This window comes from Papaver somniferum, chromosome 5, assembly GCF_003573695.1.
Source record: "Papaver somniferum cultivar HN1 chromosome 5, ASM357369v1, whole genome shotgun sequence".
In the NCBI taxonomy this organism is placed as follows: domain Eukaryota; kingdom Viridiplantae; phylum Streptophyta; class Magnoliopsida; order Ranunculales; family Papaveraceae; genus Papaver; species Papaver somniferum.
In genome coordinates, this window is record NC_039362.1 from 41,880,593 (window position 1) to 41,891,722 (window position 11,130).

The 11,130-nt window shown below is 39.5% G+C and overlaps 1 protein-coding gene across 1 annotated transcript; it reads right to left on the bottom strand.

Annotated features, from left to right (window-relative positions):
- Window positions 1-371: 371 nt before the first annotated feature.
- Window positions 372-8,642, bottom strand: LOC113278983 (cation/H(+) antiporter 28-like). The gene is made up of 4 exons (XM_026527699.1): window positions 8,419-8,642; window positions 7,229-8,251; window positions 430-780; window positions 372-380 (listed from the first exon to the last, which is right to left on the bottom strand). Exons 1-4 carry the CDS (start codon window positions 8,593-8,595, stop codon window positions 372-374), a joined length of 1,560 nt encoding a protein of 519 aa, XP_026383484.1. The 5' UTR covers window positions 8,596-8,642.
- Window positions 8,643-11,130: the final 2,488 nt, after the last annotated feature.

Here is an 11,130-nt window from a genome sequence, read left to right on the forward strand (position 1 = left end):
GTCGAAACACCTACCGCGTACAGCATACATTTAGTTGAAATGTCGATATAAATAGTTTCACGTGCATATACTCCAACATTTACACCCCTGCTGTTAGTAGTACGTACAACATGTATTGTCAAGGTTGTTAAGCAAAGACGACGGAGAATTGTGTACCTTACGGTTTACATGTCTGAATCCGTGGTGAATGTTACCCATCTTTCCGTCTTTTCTCTGATTCCTATGGTACGGCAAGATGATTAAAGAAGCTTGAACTGCCTCAGCGAGATTGTATATGTCTTGGTGCATGTTAGAAAATTTTGAGATTGCTAGTAACCGGTGTACGTTAACACCCCCACCGCTCTTTTGGACGTACGTTAAAATCATATTCGTTATTTGGTCTCGCATGTTCACAACAGATTCATCGGCCATTGTCACGTTAGCATCTACTGCTGCTGCTGATGAGGGACAGTCATCTTCTTGGTAATCAGGTATAAACACCGCCGAGTGCTTGTCGTTCATCTCGATCAAATCAGTTAAATACACTGAAATGCAAGGTGAACCACTACCTCGAGAAATCTCCATGAGATTTATCGTGGTTGGCACATTCTGATGTCCATGGATACCAACCAACATACGAAGTTCAGAATTCGAGTCAAACCATTGGAGTGCCATCAACGGGTGTGTAAGTTCCATCTGTGCCTTTTGGATGACGAATTTCATGATATAAGGAATCACTGAAATGGAGAGTACAGCATGTAATAGGAACACGAGGAAGCTGCCAGCGCCCATGAATTCGTTCTGAACACACACAGTTTGACAGACAAGTAGGAAATACATTACAAGGAATGATCAGAAGAAAATGGTAATTTGGCACTCGCAATTATATGTTGGGTAAATTAATAATGTAACTGAGAAGAAGATACTTAGCTCAAAACAATGATGCTGATGTTGCTGCACAGAAAATGTAGAGGCACGTAAAGTACGCTGTCCTAAAGGCAATATCGTCTGCCACTCCTCTGAGATGCTACAGCAGTTGGCGAGTCACCTCCAGGATACAACTACAGTTAGTACCCCTCAATGTAGCATACAATGAGGGTACCCTTAGAGCTTGGAAAAACTTAAAACAGTAGAAGAGATGTTTACAGAAAAACAGAGGGAGAGTAGAAGAGATGTTTCTCTGTGGTGTGTATTCTGAACTTACAACTACTCTCTTATATAGTGTTTGTGTAGTTACAAACAAGAAAGAAAACCCATGCTTATGACAGAAATACTGGTAATGTTGGGTGTGCAAGAAAAGTTGTTTTGACAGGCATGGAGCAGTGTGTTGCTGCCAAGCCAAATACGTACAGATAAAGAAGCCAGGACAAATCACATACAAACAAAGAAGCCAAGACAAGCACGTTCAGACAAAGAAGTCAGGACAAAACACGTACAGATAAAGAAGCCAAGACAAGACACGTACGGACAAAGAAAAGATTCTTCTACTTGTGTGGAAAACACGTACCAAAAATTTCAGCAAAAAGATAGGATCTAATGAACCCACACCCACACCCACACCCGAACCCGACCCGACCGACCGGACGGACGGCGGCGTGCGTGCTTCTGTGCGAAGCACCGCGCGTACGGGAAAGGAAACCTTGCCCTACTCTAGGCCTTCCCTCAAAGCACAAAAGTCTAATGACCCAAGGGCCATGCCCTTATAGTCAATTCTATGGTATTTAAGTCTAAAACTCTTTATATTTTAGTCAATGTGGGACTATTGTTTTATCTATTCAAAAGAAAAAACAATTAATGGGCAATAGGTCTAGGGATCAAAACATAGTCCATGGAAAAAATGGTAATTTTAAAGCGTTTTTTCTAACAATCCCCCACATGAATGATAAAACATATCGACGAAATACGAGAAAACATAATACATCAATATTAGGCTAAGGTGTCCCAGAGATTGAACCTTAACTTAGTGAGAGGTTACCGGAACTGCTTGTTGTTTCGGTGAACACAATGTCTTGAACCGTCAACAGTGAGTGCAATTCAGAAATAACAACCACACTTTGATGTCTCAAAGAAAAAGAAAGCTGCCAAGCTCTTGCCTTTGTGCCCGTTTTGGCCGTGGGCTAAATCCCGGACTTAATGAATGTCTCTAGAGAAAAAGCTCAAATTCTCATAGGAAGCGGCCCCACTTCCAACATCCACATAGGTGAGTCCATTAAGAGTGTCCTGCCACACTCCGCTTTAAGCAAAGCCATGGAACTCATTAAGATCTTGACAGATCATCCTAAAACATGCAGGAAGCACTATCATACGGTTACACCATAGTGAGGGACAAAGATAGTGCTCTCTCTCGAGATCACCAAAAATTAGTTATCTCATTGAACCTTGATATTGGAGCTCCATTCACAAGGTTGAGTGTCCTTCATGGCGATTTATTCTATGAGCTTGAGTCCCATCCCCTTCGATGTGGATCTAACTACCTCTCTAGATAACCCTTTCGTCAAAGGATCTGCAATATTCTCTTTAGACCTTACAAAGTCTATAGAGATGATGCTAGTAGAGAGTAGTTGTTTCACTGTCTTGTGTCTTCTTTGAAGATGTATAGACTTTCCGTTGTATACACTATTCTTTGCGCATCCAATAGCAGCTTGACTGTCACAGTGGATTGCGATCGAAGACACAGGCTTGGGCCAGAGTGGAATTCCACCCAGGAAACCTCGTATCCATTCAACTTCCTCTCCATCTTTCTCCAAGGCTATAAACTCAGACTCCATGGTGGATCGGGCTATACATGTCTGTTTGGTAGACTTCCATGACACAGACGCACCACCAAGTGTGAAGATGTACCCACTAGTGGATTTGCACTCATCTGAGTCTGATATCCAGTTAGCATCACAATACCCTTCTAGCACAGCAGGATACTTCCCAAAACTTAGGCAATAGTTTGAAGTTCCTCTCAGGTACCGTAGAACTCTGTAGAGAGCATTCCAGTGATCCTGCCCAGGGTTGCAAGTGTACCTGCTTAATCTACTCACAATATAGGCAATATCAGGTCTTGTACAGTTCATTAAATACATAAGACTGCCAATAACACGAGAATACTCAAGTTGATAAATACCCTCACCCTTGTTCTTTTTCAATTTGCAATTGGGATCATAAGGAGTAGTTGCAGGTTTAGCATTTTCATGATTAAATCTCTTAAGCACAGTTTCAACATAATGAGATTGACTAAGACTATATCCATCAGACATCTTTCTGATTTTCATCCCTAAGATTACATCAGCAGGGCCTAAGTCTTTCATGTCAAAGTTTTCGTTAAGCATGCTTTTAGTGGTATTAATACTATCAAGGTTACTACCTAATATGAGCATATCATCAACATATAGGCACACAATAACATGAGAATCATCCACAGATTTAATGTAAACACATTTATCAGATTCATTAACCTTGAAGCCATTAGATATCATTACATGATTAAATTTTTCATGCCACTGTTTAGGTGCTTGTTTTAAACCATACAAAGATTTTTTCAGTTTGCATACTTTATCTTCAAAACCTTTCACAACAAAACCTTCAGGTTGGTCCATATAAATTTCTTCATTCAATTCACCATATAAAAAAGCAGTTTTAACATCCATCTGATGTATATGCAAATCATAAATAGAAGCAATAGCAATCAGCATCCGGATAGAAGTGATTCTAGTGACCGGTGAATAGGTATCAAAGAAATCTAATCCTTCCTGTTGTCTGTACCCCTTAGCTACCAACCTAGCTTTGTGTTTTTCTATAGTTCCATCTGTTCTAAGTTTCCTTTTGAAGACCCACTTGCAACCTATGGTTTTACTACCAGGAGGTAAGTCTACAAGCTCCCAAGTTTCATTTTGTTGAATGGAATCCCACTCATTATTTGAAGCTTCTTCCCAGAAGGGAGCTTCCGGAGAAGTCATAGCTTCCTTATAGGTTTGGGGTTCAGACTCTACCGTAAGAGTCACAAAATCTGGACCGAAACCTTTCTCGGTTCTGACCCTCTTACTTCTTCTAGGTTCGGTTTCAGCATCTAGAGACGGGGGTTGACTAGTCGAAGGAACATCTGAGAGATCATCGCGGACCCTTTTATGAGGTCCAGACCCTAAAGGGAAAATGTGTTCGAAAAACACTGCATCTCTGGATTCCATTATGGTGTTCTCACCAATTACCATGAACCTATAAGCACTAGAGTGCTCAGGATATCCTAGGAAAACACAATCTATAGTTTTAGGTCCTATTTTGGTTTTCTTGGAACGAGGAGTGGCCACCTTGGCCAAACACCCCCACACTTTAAAGTATGCAAATGACGGTTGTCTTCCTTTCCATAACTCATATGGAGTTTTGTCGGATTTCTTAAATGGAACTCGGTTCAAGATATAGCATGCAGAGAGAATTGCTTCCCCCCACAGGTTCGAAGGTAGCCCTGAACTAGCTAACATAGCGTTCACCATATCTATGATTGTTCGGTTTTTCCTTTCATCTACTCCATTCGACTCAGGTGAAGAAGGTGCAGTAGTTTCATGAATGATGCCATTAAGTTTGCAAAATTCTCCTATAGGTATCACATACTCACCGCCTCGGTCCGACCTAAGAGTTTTAATAGTAACACCTCTTTGGTTTTCTACTTCAAGTTTATATAATTTGAAAGCGTCTAAGGCTTCATCTTTACTTCTAAGAAGATAAACCTGACAGTATCTTGAGTGATCATCTATAAAAGTGATGTACCATTTTTTCCCACCTCTAGTTGGTGTTGATTTCAAATCTCCCAAATCTGAGTGGATTAGTTCTAGGGGAGTTGTACTACGTTCAACCTTTTTGTTAAAGGGTTTTCTTTCATATTTAGATTCAACACAAATTTCACATTTATGACCTCTGTCAATGTTTATTTTAGGAATGCAGTCTAATTTAGCAAGTCTTTCAATAGATTTGAAATTAACATGTCCTAGTCTATCATGCCAAACATGTGAGGAGTCACAAACATAAGCAGAAGAAGATGCATTATCATTCAAGTTCAAAGAAAGTACACTAAGCTTAATCATGTTATCAGTGACATATCCTTTTCCTACGAAATCACCACCCTTAGAGATTACAACCTTGTTAGACTCAGCTACAAATTTAAAACCTTTCCCAAGTAAGATGGTTTCTGAGATAAGATTCTTTCATATGTCCGGGACGTGATACACGTCATTCAATGCGAGAGTTTTTCCTCAAGTGAGCTTCAATTCAACCTTGCCTTTTCCTACCACTTTAGAGGTAGAAGAGTTTCCCATAAACAATTTTTCATCGTCTCCTACTTTGTTATAGGAGGAGAAAGCATTTCTGAACTTACAGACATGCCTAGTGGCTCCAGAATCAAGCCACCAGTCTCTCACATTGGTCACATTAGAGACAAGGTTGACTTCAGACACCATGCCAGTAAAATATCCAGAATCATCTACTACGTTTGCCTTATTTTTCTGTTTAGGATCATTTTTGGTCTGTTTAGGTGCCCTGCAATCTTTGGCCATATGACCAGTTTTCCCACAGTTATAGCAGTCGCCTTTGATGGTGTTTTTGGAGACACCACCCTTTGGCTTAAGATGTTTACCTTTGGAGTTACGTTGTTTGTTACGTTTACCATTTTTGCTGGATTCTCCGTGCCTTTTCTTTGACGCAGCATTATCGTCCAGGACATGAGCTTTGTTTGACATGTCTTTGCTCAGCATCAGGCTCTTGTCCTTGCAGCACAGAAGTTCCTCCACCTGGATCTTTTTCCCCAGCTCCACCATGGTGATTTCACGATTCTTGTGTCGCAGCCTCCTCTTGTACTCGTTCCATGAGGGTGGTAGCTTTTCAATCACTGCAGATACTTGTAGAGATTCATCAATATGCATGCCTTCAGCAAGAATTTCGTTGATGAGTAGCTGGAGTTCGACGAATTGTTCTACAACAGGCTTTTCATCAGTCATCTTATATTCCAGGAACCTAGCCACCAAGAACTTCTTGCTTCCAGCAGCCTCAGCAAGATATTTTTCTTCTAGGGCTTCCCATAAATCAAAAGCAGTAAAATTCTCTTTTGCATTATAAAGTCGTACAAGGAGTCATCCAGACAGTTAAGAATATGGTTTTTGCACATGTAATTCTTCCTAGTCCACCTATCCAGTCTATCTTCATAACCACGGTCATGAAGCCTTCTTGAGGGTCTTTCTAAGGCAACTTCATCTAGCCTTTGGTCTTTTAAGAAGAATAACATTTTGACTGCCATCGTTTAAAGTCTTTGCCACTAAACTTTGGGGGTTTGTCTACAGTACTCTTTCCCATGTTGTTACAAAATATAGTAAAGAGGATATTGCCTCTAGATTGTTGGGTAAATTACTAATAATGTAACTGAGAAGAAGATACTTAGCTCAAAACAATGTTGCTGATGTTGCTGCACAGAAAATGTAGAGGCACGTAAAGTACGCTGTCCTAAAGGCAATATCGCCTGCCACTCCTCTGAGATGCTACAGCAGTTGGCGAGTCACCTCCAGGATACAACTACAGTTAGTACCCCTCAATGTAGCATACAATGAGGGTACCCTTAGAGCTTGGCAAAACTTAAAACAGTAGAAGAGATGTTTACAGAAAAACAGAGGGAGAGTAGAAGAGATGTTTCTCTGTGGTGTGTATTCTGAACTTACAACTACTCTCTTATATAGTGTTTGTGTAGTTACAAACAAGAAAGAAAACCCATGCTTATGACAGAAATACTGGTAATGTTGGGTGTGCAAGAAAAGTTGTTTTGTCAGGCATGGAGCAGTGTGTTGCTGCCAAGCCAAATACGTACAGATAAAGAAGCCAGGACAAATCACGTACAAACAAAGAAGCCAAGACAAGCACGTACAGATAAAGAAGCCAAGACAAGCACGTACAGATAAAGAAGCCAAGACAACCCGAGCCCGGACGGCGGCGTGCGTGCTTCTGTGCGAAGCACCGCGCGTACGGGAAAGGCAACCTTGCCCTAGTCTAGGCCTTCCCTCAAAGCACAAAAGTCTAATGACCCAAGGACCATGCCCTTATAGTCAATTTTATGGTATTTAAGTCTAAAACTCTTTATATTTTAGTCAATGTGGGACTATTGTTTTATCTATTCAAAAGAAAAAACAATTAATGGGCAATAGGTCTAGGGATCAAAACATAGTCCATGAAAAAAATGGTAATTTTAAAGCGTTTTTTCTAACATTATATATACCCAAATGTATGTTACCTCGACGGCGAACGTGGCAATGAAAATATGAAATGGACCCTTGACGTTGAGAAACAATCCTATTGCGACTGCGATAGGCCAATGAAATCCCAAAATAACACCAGAAATTAGAGCTCCTAAAATTTTCCCACTCAGTATAATTACGTAAAGGAAGAACAATTTTACGAATATGTACTTGTAAGACTCTGATTTCAAATCCTTGTATGATCTAATATTTGTACCTATCCAACAGAAGTAGATTGGGAAAAAAAAAAATCTCAAAAGCTGATTAAGTGTACGGAGCAAAACGTATGTTAGTCTTCCTTTTCTAGGAAAACATAATCCAATCACGAAAGACGTCATGGCTTGACTGAAGCCTAAAATCGCAGGTAGAAATAAGCACATTGACGACATGCTACCTACAAGCAGAATCACATCAATGCCTCTCATTGGTTTTCCTTTCGGGTTATTTTTCTGCATCCAGTTTGCGAGCAATGGCAGCATTTTATATAGGCAATAGAGAACCAGGACGGTAGAAACAAAACTTACAGAAGCTCCTATTATTGACCTAGAAGGCTTCTTGTTATCAATTTCATTGTTCCGGGAAAACGAAATAATACCGAGAAGAATCATAGTGGTTAACTCAGTATAGATTCCTTCACCAGTAACTAGTTTCCCGATATCCGATCTAGAGAAATTTGCTTCAGTAAATAGTTGTGTTAACACTGGAGAAGAAGTACCTGCCACGGTTAATGACAAGGCCAATATGAATCCGAAATTCGCAGTATCCTTCATGTCATGGTCAAATCCAAAATGTATAAGTGGTACAGCTGTAGTAGCAGCGACGAGGACAGTTGATAAAATCCCAGTGTAAGCTACTATGGCTTCAGGTGGGGTATGTCCAAGTAGCGTTACATCAAAATTTATCCCTAAAACTAAAGCATAACAACTCATTCCAATTTCTGAAATTGCTGCGAATGTGTGACTTGAAAACAAGTTAAGATACTCAACCATGAACCCTACATTTCCCAAAAAAAGTCCTGCCTGCATACCCATATATATATGGAGAAATTAGTTTATGGAAGCGGTATTTCTTCATCTGTTTACAGTTAAACGTGCATTGTGAACAACCCAGGTATGTGCATGACCATTGGATATTCAAATTTGGTTTTACACATTTGATTCATTGGATTAAAAAAAAAAAAACATACCATGATTTCAAGGACGATTGGAGGTTGTTTTGTAAGGCGAAAGAAAGGACGGATTAGTTGGAAGAGCAAGGAGAAGGATATAAGAACGAAGGAAAAACCAGCAACTAATGTATTCCCGTTAGCTAATCTACACAATGTTTCAGCTGAAATTGAATCTGGTAGTTTCAGCATATCCATGGCGTCAAATCTTATTAGTTATGTTTGCAATTGATCCAGTTTCAGATTCCAACCACGCCAATTCTTCTTCTTCTCTTTGATTCTTCAACCAACTGACAAAACTTCATTTAAATCAATTTGTTGTGATTTCAAAAAACCGAGGATTTTATTTTGTTTTGTTTTGTTTTGTTTTGTCTTGTCTGCATGGTTCCATTTTTCTGCCTTTTCCTGTATGGATAATGGCTGAGAGTGTTTCCAGCATTCAGGGAGCTTATATGATTAATGGGGTAGATGGTGCAAAGGCAGCTCCACTTTTCCAGCCTCAAGATAAATAATTAACTGGATTTGTGCCGGATGCCTAACTTTTCTCAAATGATTTTTTTTTCCAACAATTACGTCGTTAGGGCGATCCTTAAAAAATTAGGGGATTTTTTTATTCCCAACTTATAGACACGGTTATGGGATGTCTTAATTTTTAGAGATTACCTTAGTGCCCTTAACGAGTGAAGTACTTTCTAGAGATATCATTGTTGAAACAAAATCCGGGAAACTTCTGAATGTTCCCGACACAGCATGTTGCCATGTTTCTACGATCCATTACAATATCCGTTACTGCATCCTTATGAAAGTTTTGGAAGAGACTTGACGAATTTCACCGATAATGCAACAAGCATAAGTTGTCGAGCATACTATGCGTATATGTTGCAGGTAAAGTTAATGTACTGTCTGTATATAAATTCTCAGAAGTTAAGATTTAAACAACTTATATGTTATCTAACAAAAACACCACATGTCAACAGATTCGAGAAAACTAGCAGTCGATTCTATTACATGCTGGGAAGCTATTGCAGCAGTACGTGGTCGATAATTATGTGAATATTTTTACTATGCAGTTGAGATGGGTACGGGAAAACCAGAGAACATTCTGAGCTGATTGGTATTCAGGCGTTCTTGACGCCTTAGATGCAAATACAGGTAACAAAAACAATTCCCCAACTATTTATATGCTTCTTAAATGGGTAGAAAGAATGCATTAGAGGTTCAAATGTTCTCCTTTTTTAATGAAATGTGCTGGTGTAGATGGTCATGATATGTGCTGAGAGTGAGATGAGTTAATTAGAACTTCGTCTTTTCAATGAAATTGGTTATGTTCATATATATGATAATGCATTACAACTTTATGAAACAAGATTATGCCACGCTCACATGTCCACACCAAGACTCAAGATTAGGCCCTTGGGAAACTACCCTGAAAATGCCGAGCTTCACTCTTAGACAGAGAACACTTGAGTTGCTCGGTGCAAACATTTGAAGGAACTAGGAGTATACCTGTAGCATCATTTTTGATCGAACTTAAGATAATACTTTTTTGTGGGAAGTCATTTTTAGTCGGTTCTTAAATGCTGTCGAGAATTCATCTCAGAACCATCCAACTTCGTCATTTCTTCGCGAAGTTGAACCTACATCGACAGAGGGTTGATGGTCTCGACTATATCTATGTTTTTTTACTGTGGTTTCCTCTTGCATTATGTTTGAGTGGTTTGTGTGGCCACTTTCGTCTTAAACTATGTTTGAATGGTTTTTGTGCGCACTTTGCAGATGATATTGGGCAGCGGGTTATTCTACCTCCTTCTTACACAGGAAGCCCATATTGTTAGAGCATTGCTCGGTCGAACTCGCATGCGTTGCTATCTCAAGCATGTTTGTCAATGTTAGTGATCAAAACTATAAGTCTTGATTTCTAGCCTACATAGCTAAAGGTCTCGGACTAGGATAGAAAGTGTAGTTGAGCTCAAGACTCTATGGCAATCATCATACAAGACGAAGGACTACTCAAAAAACTGGTGGATCTTCATCGACTAAAAGAATATGGAGACTTGAACTTATCTGTCACTCAAAAGTCTATCTATTCTATCTCCTACTCTTGAGACAAAAGTCGTATTGATATATAGACTTTCATTATACACATTTGCTATTTCGATCCGAGTATAACTCGCCTATCTATTTCTCGAAATATGTGTTGGTAAGCTATCGCTTTAGCCAAATTCATCTTTACCTAGTGACGAAAGTCATGTTATGTTTCAATCACTTTGAAAATTGCTCTGACGAAAAATGGTCTGTGAATAACGGCTATATAACGTCCTCTGAGAATGTTTTAATGATTGAAATGAGAGTTTAGATTACATAACCATTGGTAGGATGTAAGCATTGTTGTGGAAACACACATATGTATAAGTCCTTATTCCTTGAACCAAAGTTTGCGAACTTTGTTGATCAAGAGAAACGGAATGTGGCGTGAGCCAAGTCCACAAACTCAGTCCGCGAACTGGCGTAAGTTCTCGACCCGAGAATTTCTGCTGGAGTTTGTGAACTCCTTCCGAGAGCTTAAGTCCGCGAACTTGAGCAGGTTATATCTAAAAACGGTTGTTCTTGAACTCATGTTTATATAAACTAAGGAATGCTTTTGCAAACCATAGTTATAAAGTTCATGAACTGATTCTTGTGTAGTTACATAAGATCTAAGCATTTGGACAACTCTCTAACTAGTTCATTTGA

What these genes read in the sequence shown, in the direction of transcription:
- LOC113278983 (XM_026527699.1), bottom strand. Translation starts at nt 8,595, where the DNA reads ATGGATATGCTGAAACTACCAGATTCAATTTCAGCTGAAACATTGTGT. An exon ending in CAATCGTCCTTGAAATCATG is followed by an intron (nt 8,252 to 8,418) that starts GTATGTTTTTTT and finishes ATGGGTATGCAG; the next exon opens with GCAGGACTTTTTTTGGGAAA. An exon ending in TTGCCACGTTCGCCGTCGAG is followed by an intron (nt 781 to 7,228) that starts GTAACATACATT and finishes GTGTGTGTTCAG; the next exon opens with AACGAATTCATGGGCGCTGG.